Source organism: Microtus pennsylvanicus, chromosome 5 (assembly GCF_037038515.1).
Source record: "Microtus pennsylvanicus isolate mMicPen1 chromosome 5, mMicPen1.hap1, whole genome shotgun sequence".
Lineage (NCBI taxonomy): Eukaryota > Metazoa > Chordata > Mammalia > Rodentia > Cricetidae > Microtus > Microtus pennsylvanicus.
In genome coordinates this window covers 118,318,508-118,342,432 of record NC_134583.1, presented here as the reverse complement: position 1 = coordinate 118,342,432, position 23,925 = coordinate 118,318,508, and the positions used below count along the sequence as shown (strand labels likewise).

Below are 23,925 nucleotides of genomic sequence, written 5' to 3'. Positions count from 1 at the left end.
ATATGGGACACAATAAAAAGACCAAACCTAAGAATAATAGGAGTAGAAGAAGGAGAAGAAGTGCAGCTCAATGGTCCAGAAAATTTATTTAATAAAATTATAGAAGAAAACTTTCCCAACCTAAAGAAAAATATACCTATGAAGGTTCAAGAAGCATACAGAACACCGAATAGGCTGGATCAAAAAAAAAAACATCCCCACGCCATATAATTATCAAAGCACAAAGCATACAGAATAAAGAAAGAATATTAAGAGCTGCAAATGGAAAAGGCCAAATTACTTATAAAGGTAAACCTATCAGACTTACACCTGACTTCTCCATGGAAACCATGAAAGCCAGAAGGTCCTGGATAGATGTATTGCAGAAACTGAGAGACCATGGATGCAAGCCCAGATTACTATACCCAGCCATGCTTTCATTCACTATAAATGGAGAAAATAAAATTTTCCAGGATAAAAACAAATTTAAACAATACGCAGCCACAAATCCAGCCTTACAGAAAGTAATAGAAAGAAAATCACTAACCAAGGAGTCCAACAATGACCACAATAACTCAGACATCTAGAGACCCTTCACCAACACAAATCAAAGAAGGGAAACACACAAACTCTACGACTAAAAAAAAATGACCGGAGTTAACAACCACTGGTCATTAATATCACTTAATGTCAATGGACTCAACTCACCTATAAAAAGGCACAGGCTAAGAGATTGGATAAGAAAACAGGATCCAACATTCTGCTCTTTACAAGAAACACACCTCAACCACAAAGACAGGCACCTACTCAGAGTAAAGAGCTGGGAAAAAGCCTATCAAGCAAATGGACCTAAGAAACAAGCAGGTGTGGCCATACTAATCTCTAACAAAGTTGACTTCAAACTTAAATCAATCAGAAGAGATGGAGAGGGACATTTTATACTCATAACAGGAACAGTTCATCAGGATGAAGTCTCAATCCTGAACATCTATGCCCCTAATATAAAAGCACCCACGTACATAAAAGAAACATTGCTAAATTCAAGGCAGCCATCAAACCGCACACACTAATAGTAGGAGACTTTAACACTCCTCTCTCACCAATGGACAGGTCAATCAGACAGAAACCTAACAGAGAAATAAGAGAATTAATGGAGGTAATGAATCAAATGGACTTAACAGACATCTATAGAACATTCCACCCAAATAGGAAAGAATATACCTTCTTCTCTGCAGCTCATGGAACCTTCTCGAAAATTGACCACATAGTCGGTAACAAAGCAAACATCCACAGTTACAAAAAAATATTAGTAACCACCTGTGTCATATCAGTTCACCATGGATTAAAGTTAGAATTTAACAACAATGCTACCTCCAGAAAGCCTACAAAGTCATGGAAACTGAACCGTCAACTACTGAACCATACCTGGATTAAGGAAGAAATAAAGAAAGAAATTAAAGTCTTCCTGGAATTCAATGAAAATAAAGAAACAACATACTCAAACTTATGGGACACTATGAAAGCAGTCCTAAGAGGAAAGTTCATAGCCCACTTAAAGAAAACAGAGAAAGCACATATTGGAGACTTAACAGCCCACCTGAAAGCTCTAGAAAATAAAGAAGCAGACTCACCTAGGAGGAGTAGAAGACTGGAAATAATCAAACTGAGGGCTGAAATCAACAAAATAGAAACACAGAAAACAATACAAACAATCAATGAAACAAAAAGCTGGTTCCTGGAGAAAATCAACAAGATTGACAAACCCCTATCCAAACTAATCAAACGGCAGAGAGAGAATATGCAAATTAATAAGATCAGAAATGAAAAGGGGGACATAACCACAGACACAGAGGAAATTCAGAGAATCATTAGATCTTACTACAAAAGCCTATATGCCACAAAACTGAAAAATGTAAAGGAAATGGATACTTTTTTAGATAAATATCATATACCAAAGTTAAATCAGGACCAGGTGAACAATCTAAATAGACCTGTTAGTCGCGAATTTAGAAGAGGTTATCAAAAACCTCCCTTCCAAAAAAGCCCAGGACCAGATGGTTTCAATGCGGAATTCTACCAGAACTTCCAAGAAGAGCTAATACCTATACTCCTTAATGTATTTCACAATATAGAAACAGAAGAGGCACTGCCAAATTCCTTTTATGAAGCTACAGTTACTCTGATACCAAAACCACACAAAGACTCAACCAAGAAGAGAATTATAGACCAATCTCACTCATGAACATCGATGCAAAAATCCTCAACAAAATACTGGCAAACCGAATCCAAAAAACATTAGAAAAATTATCCATTACGATCAAGTAGGCTTCATCCCAGGGATGCAGGGCTGGTTCAACATACGAAAATCTATCAATGTAATCCATCATATAAATAAACTGAAAGAAAAAAACCATATGATCATTTCATTAGATGCTGAAAAAGCATTTGACAAAATTCAACATCCCTTTATGATAAAAGTATTGGAGAGATTAGGGATACAAGGGTCAAACCTAAATATAATAAAAGCTATATACAGCAAGCCGACAGCAAACATCAAATTAAACGGAGAGAAACTCAAAGCCATCCCACTAAAATCAGGAACACGACAAGGCTGTCCACTCTCGCCATACCTCTTCAATATAGTGCTTGAAGTTCTAGTAATAGCAATAAGACAACATAAGGGGATCAAGGGGATTCAAATTGGAAAGGAAGAAGTTAAACTTTCGTTATTTGCAGATTATATGAGAGTGTACATAAGCAACCCCCAAAACTCCACCAAAGAACTTTTACAACTGATAAACACCTTTAGTAATGTGGCAGGATACAAGATCAACTCCAAAAAATCAGTTGCCCTCTTATACACAAAGGATATGGAAGCAGAGAGGGAAATCAGAAAAGCTTCACCTTTCACTATAGCCAAAAACAGCATAAAATATCTTGGGGTAACTCTAACCAAGGAAGTGAAAAATCTATTTGACAAGAACCTTAAGGCATTGAAGAAAGAAATTGAGGAGGATACCAGAAAATGGATGGACATCCCTTGCTCTTGGATTGGGAGGATGAACATAGTAAAAATGGCAATTCTACAAAGGAAATTTATATTCAATGCAATCCCCATCAAGGTCCCATCAAAATTCTTCACAGATCTTGAGAGGACAATAATCAACTTTATATGGAAACACAAAAAACCCAGGATAGCCAAAACAATCTTATACAATAAAGGATTGTCTGGAGGCATTACCATCCCTGACTTCAAACTCTATTACAGACCTACAGTGATGAAAACAGTGTGTTACTGGCATAAAAACAGAGAAGTCGACCAATGGAATCGTATAGAAGACCCGAATTTTAACCCACAAACCTATGATCATCTCATTTTCGATAAAGGAGCCAAAAGTATACAATGGAAGAAAGAAAGCATCTTCAACAAATGGTGCTGGCATAACTGGATGTCAACCTGTAGAAGAATGAAAATAGACCTATATCTATCACCATGCACAACTCAAGTCCAAATGGATTAAAGACCTCACTATCAGTCAGAACACATTGAACCTAATAGAAGAGAAAGTGGGAAGTACCCTACAACAGATGGGCACAGGAGATCGCTTCCTATGTGTAACCACAACAGCACAGACATTAAGGGCAACATTGAATAAATGGGACCTACTAAAAGTGAGAACCTTCTGTAAAGCAAAGGACACTGTCACCAAGACAAAAAGGCAACCTACTGACTGGGAGAAGATCTTCACCAACCCCGCAACAGACAAAGGTCTGATCTCCAAAATATATAGAGAACTCAGGAAACTAGATTTTAAAATGCTAATTAACCCAATTAAAAAAATGGGACTGATCAGGAAGTGTAGGCGGGCTGTTCCCGGGTGCCGCAGCAAAAAAAAAAAAAAAAAAAAATGGGGCAGGGAACTGAACAGAGAATTCTCAGCAGAGGAAGTTCAAATGGCCAAAAGACACTTAAGGTCATGCTCAACCTCCTTAGCGATCAGGGAAATGCAAATCAAAACAACTTTGAGATATCATCTTACACCTGTCAGAATGGCTAAAATAAAAAACTCCAATGATAGCCTTTGCTGGAGAGGCTATGGAGGAAGGGGTACCCTCATCCATTGCTAGTGGGAATGCAATCTTGTGCAACCACTTTGGAAATCAGTGTTTCGGTTTCTCAGGAAATTCGGGATCAACTTACCCCTGGACCCAGCAATACCACTCCTGGGAATATACCCAAGAGATGCCCTATCATATGACAAGAGCATTTGTTCAACAATGTTCATAGCAGTATTATTTGTAATAGCCAGAACCTGGAAACAACCTAGATGCCCTTCAATGGAAGAATGGATGAAGAAAGTATGGAATATATACATATTAGAGTACTACTCAGCGGTAAAAAACAATGACTTCTCGAATTTTGCATGCAAATGGATGGAAATAGAAAACACTATTCTGAGTGAGGTAACCCAGACCCAAAAAGATGAATATGGGATGTACTCACTCATAATTGGTTTCTAGCCATAAATAAGGGTCACGGAGTCTACAATTGGTGATCCTAAAGAAGCTAAGTAAGATGGTGAACCAACGGAAAAACATATAGTTATCCTCTTGGCTAAGGGAAGTAAACAAAATTGCCGGGGAGAAAATTGGGATCTTGGCGGTGGGGTGGGATGGGGGTAAGGGGAGATGAGGAGAGAAAAGGGAGAAGGGGAGGATGGGGGAACTTGGGGAAAAAGGAGGATTGGGATAAAGGAAGGTTGGATAGGGGAGCATGGAAGCACAATTCTTAGTTAAGGGAGCCACCTTAGGGTTGGCAAGAGACTTGAACCTAGAGTGGCTCCCAGGAGCCCAAGCCGAGGTCCCCAGTTAGTTCCTTGGGCAGCTGAGGAGAGGAAACCTGAAATGACCCTAGCCTATAGCAATACTGACGAATATCTTGCATATCATCATAGAACCTTCATCTGGTGATGGATGGAGATAGAGACAGAGACCCACACTGGAGCACTGGACTGAACTCCCAAGGTCCCAATGAGGAGCAGAAGGAGGGAGAACATGAGCAAAAAAGTCGGGACCACGAGGGGTGCAACCACCCACTGAGACAGTGGAGCTGATCTACTGGGAGCTCACCATGGCCAGCTGGACTGTGACTGAAAAAGCATGGGTTAAAACTGGACTCTCTGAACATGGCGAACAATGAGGGCTGATGAGAAGCCAAGGACAATGGCACGGGGTTTTGATCCTACATAATGTGCTGGCTTTGTGGGAGCCTAGCCAGTTTGGATGTTCACCTTCCTAGATATGGACGGAGGGGGGAGGACCTAGGACTTACCACAGGGTAGGGAACCCTGACTGCTGTTTGGACTGGAGAGGGAGGGGGAGATGAGTGGGGGGAGGATGAGAAGGATGGGAGGAGGGGGAGAAGGGTGGGAGGAGGGGGAGGGAAATGAGAGGCTGGGAGGAGGTAGAAACTTGTTTTTTTTTTCCTTTTCTCAATAAAAAAAACAGGGGCAATAGAGTTGGCTCTGTTGTACTGCCTGTGGAGGTGCAGGACCAGCTTTAGAAGGTGCTGAGGTTGGTAAGGAGGAGTGTTAGGTTTCCTGCACACCAAAGGTGGTGGTGGCAAGGGGAGGAGGACATCTTTCCCTAGCCCTTAACACCACATTGCAGATTAGTGGGTGTGGCCAGCTATTCCACTCTCACAACTTCAGGGCCAGCTCACCTGTGCTGCTAACAACAGGGTCCACTCTACTGTGCTGCCCAGGCTAGAAGCAGGGCCTGCTTTAATGAGTGCTGCAGCTCTTAAGGGGGAGGGTCAGCTCACTCATCTGCCTGAAACAGTGAGGGGATAATGATGAAGGGGACATCTCTCCTCCAACCAAACCATCCCCTGACAGATGAGTAGTAGAGCCGGTTCTCTCACATTCAGAACTTCAGGGATGACTTGCTTATACCCCTGTAAACAATGTCAACTCTACTGTGCTGCCCAAACAAGGTACTGGCTCCACTCTCTTGAGTTCTGCAGCTGGTGGGGGAAAGGGCAACTGTCCCGATCTTATCACTTCCTGGACAACTCTCCCCTCTGCCAAAGTCAGTGGGCAGATTCTCTCTCTGATCCATGCTCTCACAGGACAGATGAGGGGCAGTCAAAGTCAGATCCGCCAACTCAGTTTCTTAGGCCGGGCTCACCCACACTCCCATCAACAGGACCAACTCTCCTGTTTTGACAAGAGGAGGTGCAGGACCCATTCTCCCTAGGGTTTCAGACAGTGAGTGACGCAATCAACTCTGTACAGCCCTTTCCTCTTTGCCTTAGGTGGTTTCAGGAGCTGTGGACATCAACATAGATCAAGGATGGAGCAGTTCCATGTACCCAGACATAAACACTGGCAGCAGCCAAGTGCCAGACATCTCCATTGCCCTGGTTAACAACTAAGTCAGCCCACTCCTCACTGTTTCCCCTCTTTAGATGTGCCTCTCTCCACAGTACATGAACTGTTTTTCTGTCTCTCCCATACCAGACCATACATTTGCTCACCGTAGTAGTGCCTGACGGCTTGGTGCCTTGATTTACTGGGCAGCCTGGAATACAGCTATGCTCGTGGAGAGTTCAGGAGATGCCAGTTCAGTCTAGGGTAACTCTGATAAGATGTATGTGGGCCACACGGCGTTAAACCACTTCTCTTCGCATTCCAACCTATTTGTCAAATAGGGCAAATGTGTCCAGCAGACACATCAAACCACTGGAACTACTCAGTGTTTCCTGTCAGATTTCATTGCCATTAATATTCTTTCTCCTTTTATGGAATATTCTTTCTAAACTAAAATATTCCTGCCTAGTAGTATGATGAGGATGTGTTTAATAGTCGAAAAGATAAGATTTATGCGTAAAAGAATAACTGGCCACACTTCCAGATGTGAATGGAATATTTTATACAAATAGTTCTCTGGATATCAAGTGGAAAATCAAGGGATACGGAACTAGCAGCCTTGAACCAATCTGGAAACTGCCGTTCAGTTTTGCTATTGTATAGCAAAGGATTTAGACCTGCCTTCCTGATATTCTTTCCATAATGTGTTATTCAAAACTGTGTTGTCAGGCCACCTCACTTCATGATCCATATGGTATTTGATCTTTGAGTATAAAGGACTATGAATATCTTTTCAGGAGGAAAAGATCTTTACTTCACCTGCATCCAGGGGGAGCTCAGAATCCTAATATTCTCATCTAATTTTTCCATCAAGTTAAGAAAATCCTGATCTTTATAATCAAAACGATTCTGGAAAACAGTGGAGCAGATGACATTGCAGGGAGCACAGCTCAAGATGAACGTGGGGTCACACGGTGAACCTGAAGAAGCAATTGGAAAAATACTATTAAAATGGACAAATAGATTGTTTTGGTTTTGTGAACAGGTAAAGAGTCTTAAGAAGTTGTAAACCATATCCTATCTACAATTTTTTTAACATTATACGTAGAATCAATGTATCACTTTAATCTTAAATTTGAGGTGGCCTCATCCTCAGTAGCTAAAGAACAGACCATATCTGATATAGCAATGCTTACACTTTAAACTATCTGGTACTTGCAAGAAAAAAAAGATTTTATAAACCTAAAATTTCTAGTGTTCACAACTGCTTCTTACTAGAATGTCTAGTTTCCATGTAACACTCAGATGAAAGTAGAAGAGTGCACACCTGGAAGGTCTGCAGCCACAGTGAGAAAACCAAAGAAGCAAGTATTGATCCTAGGAAGGAGGAATACCAGGACTGCAGGTGAGTAGGGTATTAGAAGAAAAAGCATGGAGAGACCTCTTCCTTGTTACTTGAGAATAATATGTAATCTTAAGAATGGCAACTTCCATGTGGATTTGTTTACATTACTAAACAAAATGAAAACTTTCATATTGCAGTTAAGTTCCAAGAGGAGAGACAAGAGGGCAGTGATAGTGACTTCCCTTTTCTCATTTCATCGTTTAAAACAATGCATCTTATCCAGACAAAGTAAATACAGTATTTGAAAAGTAGACACAAAGTATAAAATGGTCAGTGCTAGACAGAGTGCTCTGCATTCAAAGCAATTTATGCTGTTTAAGAGGACCAAAGTTCAGTTCTGAGGAGCCTCCCACTGGCTCATAACTTTTGTTAACCCCAGTTTTAGGGGAATAAGATAAAATTTTCTTACTTCTTTGGCACCAGGTACATAAGTGGTACACACACATGTATATGCAGTCAACATTTATACACATAATAAACCAAACTTTCTAATTAAAACAAAGAGTCCCAGGGAAGGATACAATAGAAAAAAATGGGAATGGGGTGGCCAGAAAGGTGATGGTAGGAAGACTTGTTCGAAGCACATGTTACACTCCTGTGAAATATCTATATGAAGCCCACAATATATACAGTATTAGTAACAATAATGTTTGTTTTTTAAAAGAAGTAAACAGTGATTGTGCTCAATCAAACTCAACACAATATATTTGAAAAGCCGTGCATTTTATAGATTTATAAACATCTCTCAAAATCAGCATTATTAGATTACTATGCAATATAATGCTTAAAATTTGTGTAGCGTGCACGTGCGTGCACACACACACTCACATATGATGTTACAGGTCAAAAATCATAATAAAATTTCTTTTTTAGACTTATTTTCATTTGTGTGCATGAATTCATGTGTGTGTGTGTGTGTGTGTGTGTGTGTGTGTGTGTGTGTGTGTGATATCTGTGGAGGTTAGGAGAGCATGTCAGATCTCATGGAGCTGTTTGATACGGGCACTTGGAACCCATTGCTGCTTCTTTGAAGGAACATTCTCTCTCAAGTGATAAAGCAACTCTCCAGTGCTCAGGACAGTTTCTTCTGATGTCTTTTCTATAGTAAAATGACTTTGGACATAGAATAAATACACTTTACATTCAAGCTGATCCAAAATTTAAATCTATGGACCTCAATAAGGATCACATAAAAAAACAGAGTTCTGGATAAATTATTAAACATTTGAATAGCATGAAGCTCCTTAATATTACTGTGCATATGCCAGGGTATAAAAACATCATAATATTCTATGCTATCAGGAAATAATTTATTTAAGTCAAAGACAGTGAAGGATGAAAGAACTTTTCTTATGTGTATAATTGCTGTTCACAGATTAAATTTGATTTTCAGTCTTTCCTTTCATTTTATTTGGAAAAAAACTTGAAGTCCCTAGAAATCAAATCGTTAATCTTATTTTTTCACATCAAGAACTTTTAGGTAAGTAGAATTTATAGCAGTAGCAAAAGAAAGTGATTCATTTTCTACAAACACACACACAAAAGAAATTTGACCTTGGGCAGAAGTGACTGACAGGATTACAGACAGAGTCAACAGGTTAGCAAAAGGAGTTCATGTTTAGTTAAAGACATAATTTGATTAATAAATAATTTTCTTGTTTTCTCTTTGTGCTGTCATATGAGTTTTGATAGAATGTAATTCAAAACAGAGAGTTCCATGTAAGAGGAAATAATGAAGTTATTTACATTTATTGATTTACATACGTTAAACCATCCCTGAAGCTTGAGAATAAATCCAATTAGATCACAGTGGATAATCGTTTTGATGCAATATGAATTTGGTTATAAATACGCTATTGAAAAATTGCTCTTCATATTCATCAGAGATGTTAGCCTATAATTCTTTCTTTCTTCCTTGTTCCTTTACTTTTTTCTTTCTTTCTTTGTTCCTTCATTTCTTCCTTTCTTTTCTGCTTTACCTAATTTTGATATTATGAGGACACCAACACTGTACAAAGATTTTTAGACGTGTTTCATCATTTTCTATTTTACAAAATAATTTGAGCAGTACAGATGATGGCTTTTTAAACAGATTATTAACAGATGAATCTGTTAGTATTAATCAACTACAAGTAATATATATACACAAGACTCATGTAAGTTTAAGACAGACCATATCACAATATGAAAAGGGTAGGTGGGTACAAAGTCCCATCAACAGTTAAGAACATACTGGCACTACTTAGCTCTCAAGAGAAAGTGAGTCATTTTTCTTTAAAAGTGTAACCTCTCATAATTCAAACATAATCCAGAAGAAAGGCACACATACAGGATATTTCTCATACCCCATCATAGAAGTTTCTGTTTACAGTAGATGATGACAAATACAGTAGATGAGGCTACAAAAGATAAAGGTGCTGAGAATAGGCTAAATTCAGTTCAGCCCTAAATATATGTACTTCACCATTTCCTCATAAGACTTAGGAAGACTGAAGAAGAAGCGACAGAAAGATCTTAAGAGCCAGAGGTGGTAGATATCTATTAGGAAATGGTGTCCTCTGGGTGCAGCAGGGCAGAGCACGATTGAACTCACAGAAAATTTTACAGGATGCCCAAGACATGCACAAGCTAATACCAGAAAAAATACTTTCATGGTCACAGAATTTGGACATGATGTCCTACCAATAATGGAGGAGTTATTGACAATTACTACCTTCTCGAAGAGATAGTATCCAAGAGTGTAGCCCCTAATAAATCGATCACACTTTGGTTGAATGTCACACATAAAGAATATTTGACAAGCACAATTTTTCTTTGAAGGAAAATTACAAAATAAGTGTTTGGAAGAAAAGATGGGTATGTATGAGAAGAATGAGAGGGAGAAGGATGAATGTGATCAAAATTGAAACATCTGTGTGGGGCTAGTGAGGTGATAGACCAAAGAAAAGGCTATACTACCTAGTCTACTTAACTGCCATAATTCTTAATTGTACTCAGAATCATATCTCTATATGAATAGGTAAATGTAGTTACCACCCCTTATTAAAGAGATCTCTTTTTACAGCAAATGGAGATCATCACTGAAAGCCAGAATTGGACATAATGCAGACACCAACAAATTTTGGTGATCCCTGCATTATCTGAAACAAATACATCATAACTGCCATATCTATGACTAAGGGAAAATCACAGAGGAAGAGGAAGAAAGATTGTAAGAACTAGAATCAGCCCCAAAATCATATATATGATAGCCAACAAGAAAGACTACTCAAGAGGTTGTTTATATATGTGTGCATGTATATATATATATATATATATATATATATATATATATATATTTAAACAAAAAGAGGCTATCAACTTGACAGTAGAGAAGGCATTAGAAAAAGACAAGGAAGGGCATCTGAAAAATGATAGAATAAGAAAACAGGATGAATTATGTAATTCTATTTTATTTAAAACTTATTTGCAAACATGTACAAAATTCTGAAAGCACAAATAAAGTTTTTCTTACAAAAATCTTATATGTCAAGCACAAATCATGTTAGGTGATTATTAAATAAAGAGACAGCACCAAGCAGAATAAATAGAAAACTAGGGTGTGTCTCAGTAGAGATGGTGGATGATCATAATAAAAACACATTGTATAAAATTCTCAATGTAGTTAATAATTTTTAAACAAATGACAATACAATTTTAAGATCATGCTACAGCAGACAAAATAAGTGATGAAAATTCTATTACACTAGGCTAAGAAATGGAAAGTATAAATTATATCACTGTTACCCAGGACTATAAACATTGGCCTAGGAGAATCCCTGTACTGCTCAAACCTCTGTAATCCAAAAAAAATGAAAACAAATATCCTCTGAATGGGCTCTGCCACTATTATAAGTATCAATTATACCGTGGTGAAATGATCCAAAAGACAAAATACACTTGTGCTCCTCGAAATGCACAATTATTCAGCTCAAAAGAATATTAGCATGAAACATATTCATTGTTTCTGATTTAAAAACAAAGAAAATTTTAGAATGGGTATGATCAGCATCACACACACAACACACACACACATGATGTGGGAGTGTCATATATCAATCTGTTGATTTCATTGGTTAATAAACAAACTGCTTGGCCTCATAGTTTAAAACATAGGTGGGTGGAGTAAACAGAATGGAATGCTGGGAGGAAGAGGAAGTGAGCTCAGACTCCACAGCTCTCCTCTTGGGAGCAGACACCTCAGAGAGACCCCATGTCCTGCTCCCGGGCAGACACACGCGATGAAGCTCCGACCCAGGATGGACTTAGGCTAGAATCTTCCTGGTAAGACCGGTGCTCACAGATTATTAGAGATGGGTTGATCAAAATTAGCCAGTAAGGGCTAGAGCTAAAGGGACAAGCAGTGCTTAAATGAATACAATTTGTGTGTTGTTATTTCGAGGCATAAGCTAGCCAGGCGACCTGGGTGCTGGGGACGCAGCCCCGCCGCTCTTATTACTAGACACACACACCTAGACTAAGATGCAAATGCAGAAATCTGCACTTACCATTGGTTTTCCTCAGTTCCTCCACAAGGCACTGTGCTTCCTCTTGAACACGGTCCTCAAGGTTCCTTTTGCCCATGCCCAAATTCCGCAGAGTTGTGAGAGTGAAGCGCCTTATCTCTCTCCATCTGTTTCCATTGCTAAAAAAAATGCCTAAAGAAATAGAAAAACAGGGTCTCTCACTACTGCTTGCACTGGATTTCCGAAATCCATTCTCTTTAGAGGGATACTGTGCTCAGCCCACATATAGTGGAGGAGGCCTTGGTCCTACCTCAAAGCAATGTGCTAGACTTTGTTGACTCCCCATGGGAAGCCTTACATTCTCTGAGGAGTGGATGGGGGTGTGGTGGAGAGGAAGGTGGAAGGAGTAGGAGCAAGGGAGGAAGTGGGAACTGTGAATGGTATGTACATTGCAAAAAGATAGTTTTTATAAAAAATAAAATTTCAGAAATAAAGAAATGGTAAAGCACTAGAAAAATATTCTAGGGACAAATGAGAGATCTGATGGGTGGAAACCACAGAGAGGTCCAACCTGTACCTAAGGAAGAGGTCCAACCCCTCCTTTAAGTCTTCTCTTTCACCAGAAACACTGCACCCCCCATATAAACATGTACAGTTACTTACCAAGGCCTTTATTAATTCTTTCACTGATTGGAAAGCTTCCTCTTCCAGCAAACTCCTCCCCATGATCAACCAGAGCCTCCTTCACTGCTTCATACCCATGCAACACCACAGCGGGCTGCATGCCCAAGTACAGAGTGAACACTGGGCCATAGACTTTTGAGAACTGAAAATAGGAGAGAGAAATGTAAATACTATCAAAAAAATCATTTTAAAATCCATGGAGTCAACCCCTTATTCGCACTGATAATATCACTCACTCTATTTTAATAATTTTATTCAGGAAAAGCTTAATTTTAAATAGTTGTGAAGACTATATCATATCAGGGTGAGTATAAATTATTGATCACCTTCAGAAAACCATATAATGGTTCAAGACTCAGGTAGTTCTCATATAAGAATTACAATGAATTTTCACACCAAAACATTCAGCAGGACGCTGACCACCAGAACTCCACACAGGAAATATACATGCCTGCTGACTGCCCCCTCTATCTCAGCACCTGCCCATCCTAACCACCATCAAGCCTCCCATCTTTCCCACCATGTCCCAGTTCCCCAACTCAGGCAGAAACTCCCTGATTGAACAGAGGCCATTCCACTATGACCTACAGACGTCCAGCCCACAGGTGTTGAGACACTTTCCTCAACCACTGGCAACTGTAGTCAGAAGATCAGAGAAGAAACAGAAACCGAGTAACATACACACATACTACTAACCTCATACAACTACATTTATAGATTTAATGCTACACATCAGATATCTGATGCCATATTTACAGGTTTAGAAAAAGAGCAGAGGACATCATATGGTACCTAAAAGGATCAAGAATAGTCAAGGCCCTCCTAGGGAGTAAAAATGCTGTTTGAGATATAACAATAACTGATACCAAATTATATTATAGAATTATGTGATAGAAACTGTCAGGTACTCACAAAAATAGGCAAGTGGTCCAATGGAATAAACAAAATGATGCAGCAATAAAGCATCAATGTAAAGGCCCACTTACTTTTGAAATGCAAATTTGTAAGTCACCACAGTTGATTCTATTGAGGAAGCAGATTTGGCATAATGCTACTACAAACACAGCGAGTGGGCACCAGGGGAGCTGCACCATAGGCATGCAATATTTCCTGGAAAAAATAGTTCCTTCTCTGGCTGGATACAAACATCACCAAATATGTTGAAATCTTGGCTTCTCTGTTGCATTTCTTGTGTTATTCCTTGTCCTTGGTATTTAGTTAAATTAGGAATCAGTTACTTTGTTAGAGTGCAACATCAAATAGATGTAATTAGTAAAAATGTTTTTCTAAAATTCTATTATATCATTATTATTAATGACTTATTGAATAAATCATTACTCACTATTGATTTTAAACCAAAAATAATGGAAAAGGTTTGGTTTTTTTTTGTTGTGTTGTGAAAGGAAATAGTCACAAATTCTGCAATTTTGTGGAATTTTTTGTTTTATAAAACGCAAAGTAAATGTCCTTTCACCTGAAACCCCACTCATTACTGAAATCCCGACAATGGCCACCTATAAGAGTCATAAAATACACAATACTTTGAAAGAGTTTTGACTTTGTGACTATTTATTACTAAATTGCCTCTGATACTAGATTTTCATCTAAAGCAACTGTCAGTTTATCTTCTTTATAAGGTACTGGCGGGGCACAAAGAATACTTACATTGCTCAAGCACTGGCTGATGTTCTTCACATCTATTTGGAAGAAATTACCAAGAACTGGGAGAGGAGTGGGGCCAGGAGGGAGCTTCGCTCTCTCAGAGCTCTGTCTCCAGAGTGAGAGGAGAAGCAGACAGCAGAGGCTGAGCACCAGGACCACAACTGCATCCATGGAGATCCTTCTGCCTGACACAGCTGTGCTCAGCCAGCATGGAGCTTTTATAACACTACAGGGTGAATCAACATGTCCTTCTCTGGAACATCACTCACTGGTCAATCAGATAATCTTTAATCTCTCAAGTAGACTTTGTCCTTCCCCTCTTTACAGGGTATCCAGTTGAATTTCTGGTTTAACAAAACAGATTGGTGTCCAAATAGTGCTAATAAAAATAAACAAACATTTATAACAAGCAACTATTTTTGAGAAGCAATAGATTAATTTTGAGATGGAAGAAAAACAACTCAACATTTATATTCTCAGGTTAGTGACCAGGTAGAAATTTAAGATTATGGATAGTTTATATGTGATATGAAATATATTTATTTGTCAACATAGTCTTCCTGTGCAGCTTAAGTTGACCTCAAATTGACATTTATGTTGCTATATTCTTTCCAATATATCTGTGCACCTCCATGGTCATGTGTTTTTAAAATATTTCTTTCCTATATTAAACAGTTGGACATATTTTGTTAAGCAATGTAAGTCTCATAGCTCCTTATTTCACTCTTTGGTCACTTACAAACCTAAGATAACAAAACATAGCTATTAGTCATACATCTCCAATCAGAAAATACATATTAAGTTTATCTGAAGAAAGGTGTTTGTGTTTCAGTGTTGTGTAGTTCAACCATGAAAGATCTTTTTTTTCCCCCTAAAGGTAATGGGAAATAAAGCACTGCCAGTGTCTCACAGCTCAGAGTTGGAAGAATTTAGAAATCAAACCGACTATCTAGTGGACTTACTCCCGTGGCTTTACGATAGTTTCCTTAGGAAAGGTAGGAGAAGTCTCTTCATAACACCAATGCAGATGTAAAACTATGTAAGCAGAATAGTCTCTAGACAGTAAAAATATTTGATATGACTTAAAATACCCCAAACAGCACCATCAATTGGGTGCCAAGTATTCAAGTATTCAGCTGTGAGCCTCAGGGGCATTTCTAACTTAACCCACACTTCTTGTATTTTGCTCCCTTCTATACACAAATCACTCAGTTTAATTATGTTCATCATAATTTCTTGACTGTGGACTATGGCACTATACTGATCCTAATCACTAGCATTCACAGTGAGCATGAATCTAGTTAATTATTGTGTCATCATTGTTTTTACATAGAAGTCAGAAGAGTTTGATCAAGTTTTGTAATCTTGCTCAAAGATTCAAAATAGATTGAAATATTAAAGATTAAAAAACAAAGGGAGCTATTATAAACTTCAATAACCCAAATTCATGGATATGCTCATTATTTTCAATGAAATAAGCAGTAATTAGTTGCCCAAATCATATTGCTCCTAAAATCTCAAAAAAAAATAGATTTGAATAAAACAGTCTTAGTAGAGTTCTTTTCATGCCCAGAGTGACACTTGTTCTGGCACATTTGTAAGTCAGCAGGACGCTTTGGACCAATTTTTTCTTTTATTGAATACAAGAATGAAAAAACACTTAAAGATAGATGGGACTCTATGCTCAACAGATCTATATTTTTATTTACTTTTTGAGTAAAGAGATTTGATGATGCATGAAGTATAACCAATTATTTTAACTCAAGCAAAAATGAACTGACTCTTGGGGAAACGTTTTATTGACCCTTCATTACATTTTGTTTGTTAGCTTGTTTATGTTTTCACCCACATCATGTAGCAAGATTAATAAAAACCCGGGCACATAAATTGGGGTTCAACGTGAAGGTGAGAAAAAAAAACAGCCAGCCACAGATCTTAGCTCTTCCTCAGTCTGAAATGGTGTTCCTGCCTTCAGGAATCTCAGAATCAGACTCTGTCTGAGTGCTGTCTCCTCCCATCTTATACTTCTTTCTAGGGCTGCGATTAATTGTGTACAAAACTACTGCCAGATTTCTATAGCAAACTAGTGTGACTATTGGGACTAAAGATATGAGTCACCACTTCTAGGTCTATAAGGCTGACAATTGAAGATGTTTTACTCTCTGATCTTCAGTCAAGCTTTATCTATCAAAATACAAATGAATTATCACTACAACATCACATAATTTTTTTAAATATTTTGGAACTTTTATGGAAAATTTCCTAGTGCATATTCATCACACAATTGAATAGATTTTATAATGTCTTTTTTTCTTCAAGAATATCATGACTGTGACATCAAAGACACCCGTTCATTATCATGTTGTTTCCTTCTCATTCTAACTCCCAGTCATCTTTCTCTTCTGAAACAGTCCCTCTTTCATGTCTGAAAAAAATAGTTCTCACTCAAAGAAATAAAAAGAAATAGTTTATTATGGAGCAAAGTATGATGGATCATGGCTAAGAAACCTGGAATAATGTTTTTCAATATCGTGTTCTACATGGGAACAATTTCAAAGAAAACCATAAATAGAGACTTTTGTCAAATTTATCAATGGAAGCATTAGGTAAAGTACTTTAAAATATGGAAAAAAACTCAGGTACCGAACTCAGATGCCTTCTAAAGTTCTTAGTATTTTGGTTGATGGAGCCAACAAAATATATAGATATATTAATATAGATATATATGAGTATATAATATATATATACAAAGCCAAGAATATGTATATGTGTGTGTGTGTGTGTCTGTGTCTGTGTGTGTATGTGTGTATTCAAAGTTTACCTCATAATCACATAAGGATTTGGGAGGAATATTGCTGCAATGGAAGCAGAGATGGCCTCCAGTCATTTAATTCTAGACTTGTAACATTCTAGCCTCTTCACCACATGAAGTTCTTATTTTTTTCTTAAAACATAAAAACATTTATTAAACAAACCTGGACACGATATTATTATTTTATCAATTAGCAGAAAATTTTTGGCAAGGGCAAATGTATGGAGATATAAACAAAAATCACAGTGATTATTTTAATTATGCAACTGCATTAGAAAATAAGAAAAGAAAAACTGGCTTTCTCATTCCACATGATAATTTCAAATGAGCCAGCAGGTGCTCAGTAGCGGGGACAGGGCATCTGCAAAGTGTATATGGCTCCTGTGAACACAGGAAGTCCTACAGTGAGCTCCCCCACTCTGAGAAGAATTAAGGTCACCAGAGGGGTTTGAGCCTGACCTCTGAGGACCATGAGGACCACAAAGTCTCCAGCTCACTTCCCCTAAGCCACATAGGTAATAACATATATTACATGACCAACCCGAGCAATCTACCCGCCACTCTAAAATGACAGTTTGTAAAGATTTGCAAAGGTGTGAGGTTTGCAAGGCAGATTCGATGGAAGCATGGCAGTTCTAAACAGTCAGTCAGCCTTCATGTTTACCTCCTCTTTCAAGGAAGTAACATCCACCAGCAAAATCCTCTAGAACAACACGTTTTTGACATAGTGGGATCTGACAACTAAAATAAAGAAAATGGTTGTATTGCAGGTATCTTAAGTATCTACCTTATTTTAACACTTATAAAAATTTGAATTCAACATTTTAAACATGAAAAAGAAGAGGTAAGAGTAGAAGGAAAGCAGAGATTTTTCAAATATTTCATAGGTATGTTCTGAAATCAGTGTGTTTTCGAGTTTGTAATTAATATTTTTATCATTTTATGAATCTGTGCTACTCTAGTTGACTGTTCTTGTGACTTATTCGGACAACTTTTCAAAGAGTGAATAGTAATGTTCTCCAGTGTTCATATTCGTACAGACACAATAGTCAATTAGGTGTTCTTAGACCAAGTTCAAGAACTAAGAAAGCCAACTGAGAATCTATAATGCCCAACCTAGGTAAAATAGAAAGAAAAGTTATACTGAAGAATTTAGGAATCAAGGCATGTCTCTGTCGCATCTACTTCCCTAGTTTAGACAGGAGCAGTGGATACATTTGGAAGGGAAAAGTCATTGCCTTGGACTCTAAACCTGTACTGAACCAGCTGTGATGACACTTCATTGCCCCATTCCCTTTGTGTATCTGCATATTGACCTTCTGGAACAACATGAACTGTCACCACCACCCTCCCCAACACCCTTGACCTGAAGAGAGAATAAATCTGCACCTGGTGGGTAGAGCTAGCAGAGAATCTTGCACTGGTTTCACTGTTTGCTGCAATTCAGTGAGATATGACAGGCAGAGACTGATGTCCCTGTGCTAAGATCAGAGCTTACAGATGGAGCCTCTAGACCTGCCTTAGAATCATGTGGGAACCTGTGCAGTCAGAGGACAGACATATCTTACATCACTGGCTGTAGTTTGTTGTTTTACTCTTTGGGCTCTTTTGGTGGGTCGCCACCCAGCTCCTAAATAAATCAGAAGGAGCCTTATACTTAGTTATAAAGTAACTTATATTATCCTGTTTACCTTTTGTCTCTTGGATTTCCCTGTTCTCTTACTTCTTGAAATCTTACTTTCACCCTTAAGCTAAGGATTGTTGTGTAGCTGGGTGGCTGCCCCCTAATGTCCTTCTCCATCTCTCACTCCATCCTTTCTCCAAGATTTCTCCTTCTGTATAATTTCTCTCTGAGAGTTGTGCCTATCCTATCTCCTGTCTCACTATTGGCCATATATAAGTATAGTTTCCGGGGCGCTTCAGCCAGTGAAGGGCAGGACCAGTTAGTTCTCCCTAGTGGTTCAGCCAATGAGGACCGGGTCTAACTCTGTACAGCTTTATCATCTAGCCTTCTGTGCTGTTCAGAGCCACAGTCCTCAACACAGTTCACAGCTGCAACTGGTCCAACAATCAAGAATGCTTGTTATTAGGAGCGTGCCAAAGGGAAATTACTGAATGGGTATATAGTAATAATTTATATTTTCCAGTGATGTCATGGTAATAACTCAGTTTTAGATAAACATTAGCACTTGTGATGGCCAGTACAGGTGAAAAACATTGTGGGTAGCAGTAGCATCTGTGCAGTGACATGTGAAACACTTCACAATTGAGGCTGTGTATTCCTTAGACCTTGAGGCAATGAAAAATGGGGAGGGGTACAAGAAGGCATTCATGAGGGGCAGGAGGTAGAAGATGCCCCAGAGGAAGCTATAGGTGATCGGGCAACGAGAACAAGGTACTTTCTTTCTCTTCAGGGAGCAATAGAAGAAAGCTGATCTGAAGGTGGCAAGGAAGAACACAGGCCCTACAATCTGTTATTTCTTAACTGTCCTGATCGAGACTTGTAGGCAGAGGGTTCTTTTGACAGTTTTACCCTTAGCAGGTAAGCAGCCGTTCTGTACTGTCTCTGTGCATTATCCACATCATCTTTATCTTCTGCTTTTTCTTCATCATCCTCACCTTCAATCAGTCTCCTGGAAATACGTACCAGCTCCTTAATGTTTTTCTCCTTGGAAAATTTGGCATCAATAGCCCAGAAGGCATCATCTAAAAACATCTGTAGCTTCCTTCCTTGAGAGTCTAATATTCTTTGGTGCTATCAGGAAGAGATTTGGCACAGTGCAACTTTTTACCCACCCCCCCATGCCTATCATAAACACAAAGTATAGCCCTCTTGATACCCAATTCAGGAATATATTTGTGAGCATCCTCCACAGAGATACCAGACTTACATGGCAGAGTAGACATATGTCAATCGGAATATAAGATAGCAACCCTGTTCCTAAAGCACTTCACTTTTTTAGCTGGGAAAGGTAGACACCCTTGGCAGTACCTGGCTAATTGCCACAAGGTCAGCCAGGAGAATTACTGGGAAAAGGACAGAATGAGGGATAAACATTTGTAGGCTATTCAAACCCTGGATTGTTTCCTCCTTCATCTATGACAGACAGTTTTGCTACATACTTACTCTAGATTGGCAGCTGTGCTCTTTTAAGATTTGGAATGCATTGCTCTAAGCTCTTCTGGCTTTAGACATTTCTTTTGAGAAAACAACCATTATTTTGATGGGTTTTCTTTCTTCTATGATATGTGTTTTTCTCTGATAGCTTTCAATGCTGTTTTTATGTTTTTATACTTAGTTTTCCAACCACGAGATGTGGTGAGAAGTTTCTTTTCTGATCTTTTCTTTTTGGTATTGTGTGTGCTTCTTTTATTACTGGGGAACTTTTCTATGCTTTTATTGGAGTCTAATGTATGCCACTGATCTATGAATATTCTTCCTAATCTATTCCTATAACTCAAAAATCCAATCTCACATTCTCTATATATTCACTTTATGCTTTTTTTAATTTTTCATATTCTTTTCTCATTTTGTCTTAATCCTTTTCTATATCTTTCTGTCCTGGCATTCTGTTTTCTGATTAATTAATGATCTTTTCAGGTTTTCCCTTGAATTTTCTACTTGGTTATTGTGCTTTGCAGTTCCATATTCATTTCATCTCTATTCCTCTTCAGTAATTTCATCTCCTGATTGAATTATATTTGAATTATATTTTCAACTGCTGTTGTTCATTTTCACCAGGTTTCTGTTTGGTTTTTCGTGGAAACCACTCAGGTGTAGATTATATTTTTTAACTCCTTCTCTTTGAATCCATGAGCTTCTACTTTATGTCTCTTTTTAAACTTGAAATTTTGTTGATATATATTATGCATATAAACTTACTACCAGAAGAGGGCATCAGATCCCATGATAAATGGTTATAAACTATGATGTAGGCACTGAGAATTGAACACAGGACCAATAGACGACAAAGTATTCAATGCTCTTAACCACTGAGTCATCTACTCATTCCATCCTGGACTTTTTAAAATGAATGAGATTTCTTTTAAATCCTTTGTCCTGAGGTTCATCTTAGGTAATTCTCATAGGATAAAGTTCTATAGGACTGGTGACTTTTGTAGGGGATATACTGCCTTTATCTTTCATATCATTTCTATTTTTGCAACAATTATCTGTGCATGTTGACTTCTTTAGTTCTGTCTGAAATCGACAGAGAAGATTGGGATTGAATAGAGAAAGTGTGGGGTAGGTTGAGTCTAAAGACGGAATATGGCTTAAATGGAATGAATGCAGATGGTGGATACATGGAGATTGGCTGATATGAAGGAAACGTGTCCTGGTACAAGTTTGGTGGTAAAGAGAATATCTAAGGCTTTGGTAGGTGTATGGAAAGGATTATTAGGCTGAATACTCTGTTAAGGTCTGCAGGGTATGATTGAACATTGAGGTTGAAAGGTGGCTCAAGGAACCTGTAGGCTGAAGCAGCTGAGGTGTGTGTCTTGGTCAGTGCATGGAAGTTTGGATTCAGACATAAGGAATGTACTGGGTTTCAGAAATGTACAAACATGCCAAGTCTTCATATGGAAGCTGGGAATCTGAACTCAGATCTTCATTCTTGGGGCATAAGTGCTTTCACCTGCTGAACTTTCTAGTTCAGTAAAAATAAATCAAAGAATTCATAAGAGTTAGGAATATAGTGTTACATGAAAATGTGTAAGTTAACCAGAGACACATAATATGTATGATGAAATTTATGATTTGACATGTATAAATACATAAATATACACGTGATATAAAAGGATTAATAATTGTAAACAATGTGAAAGCAATGGGGAATAATAGTTGAGGCCCACAAAGTATTCAGTAGGACTCCTTTCAATTTAAGAAAATATGTCATGAGCCAAAGAGTCTCACTACAAGTAAAGGAAGAATTTTACAGTAAATTTTTGTTACAAAAGAGTGAGAAAAGATATTTTAGGACATCAAGGGGAATACCATTATTCAAATGAAGGACATAGAAACAGTATGTAATCTAATTCCCCAAAAGTAACACGGCACTTTATAACACATTTAAAAATTCCTAAAGAATACCAAATATATAAATTATTTATACTCTAGAAGTGTATGCACAGTTAACTTCAAAAGAAATAATAAAAGCAATGTCAAGAAAATTAGCTCTCTAAATGCTCAGGTGACACACAATTAATAAAAACTCAGAGACAGATATTGTAGTTCAACCTGAAGACCAGAAAAGTAAGCAGTCAGGCACTGGCTCTTACCTTGACTTCAGTTCAAAAATGGTGAACCTGCCTACAGGAAACCTCAGAATGAGACTGATACTGACATTTTATAATCCTCTCTAGTTCTGTGATTCAGGGAGTACACCACCACCACCTGGTTTCTATGGAAATCTAGTATGGCTACTGGGTTAAATGTGTGTGTCATTGTGGTTACTAGATTTAAGGTGTGTGTCATTGCTGCCTGGTCTGTAAGGATGGCCATTATGGCTGTTTTATTTTTCCTGAACATCAGACAATCTTTATTTATTAAAATAAAAATGAAATGCCACTACACTCAGGTTTCTTAAGAAGCAGAGGCAGAAGTTAACAGACAGAGAAAGGGGAGACAAAATGCACACATATATGAGAGGGGGATGATAGAGAGACATAAAGGTAATAGATGAATGAGAATTAATTTATTAAAGCAATTGGTGCACATGGCCTTATAACTGATAATTTCCCATGTAATCTGACTGCAACACAAATACTCAGGAAAACAGGGGCAAGTCTGAAAGCAGGTTTAAAGGCCTGAGAATAGTGGAGTAATATGTGCAGCATATCTTTACTAGGAAAATACATAAACGTAAAAATATTAGTTCTTTGACCCATTTTAACCAAAGGTCACATCTTGTACCACAACAATCTGTATTATAGATCAAATAGCATTGTGAATGTGTGCTTGTGCACTAATGTGTGTGCAGACATAAATCTGTAGTAACACCCAAGGTAGGAATTAGCAATTCCAGACAAAGTGACCCTCTAAGATTAAGTTAGAGAAGAGATAATCATCTCACTTAAATACTTGTAGTGTAGTAGGAAGGAAGTAATGCATCTAAAGTGATAGAAATGTGACTCCTCCTGGGGCCATTAGTCTTTGGGGAAGAGAAGGGATGTACATGGAGGTCATGGTTAGCAATAGGAAAACAAAATGCATGCTCACTTCTAACCTAAGAACATCAAGGAAAAAGCATATTTAAAATTTTAACTTTTATTAACACTATCAGCAAAGCAAGGCATGACCTGACCCTGCAATTGCACCCCTCCCTTGACTTATCCTCTAACTGTAGCTACTCTTGGACACTGGTTATTTGTTTCTAATACAAATACTTCCAGTGAGTCTAAGTGATGTGCAGCCAAAGAGCCTTGTACCATCTTCCTCTTCATACTCTGTATTTCTTGTATGTATGTGCTTATGTGAATGTGTGCATAATCAAGTGCCTATATGTA

The 23,925-nt window shown here is 38.1% G+C and overlaps 1 protein-coding gene across 1 annotated transcript in view; it reads right to left on the bottom strand.

Annotated features, from left to right (window-relative positions):
- The window catches only part of LOC142850435 (cytochrome P450 2C27), a 32,384-nt gene extending 17,559 nt beyond the window's left edge, over nucleotides 1–14,825 (bottom strand). The window contains exons 1-4 of the mRNA XM_075973984.1: nucleotides 14,610–14,825; nucleotides 12,924–13,086; nucleotides 12,303–12,452; nucleotides 7,170–7,330 (exon numbers count right to left, since the gene is read on the bottom strand). Of these exons, the coding sequence (XP_075830099.1) occupies nucleotides 7,170–7,330; nucleotides 12,303–12,452; nucleotides 12,924–13,086; nucleotides 14,610–14,777 (642 nt within the window). The 5' untranslated portion in view covers nucleotides 14,778–14,825. The remainder of the gene's footprint in view (nucleotides 1–7,169; nucleotides 7,331–12,302; nucleotides 12,453–12,923; nucleotides 13,087–14,609) is intronic.
- Nucleotides 14,826–23,925: the final 9,100 nt, after the last annotated feature.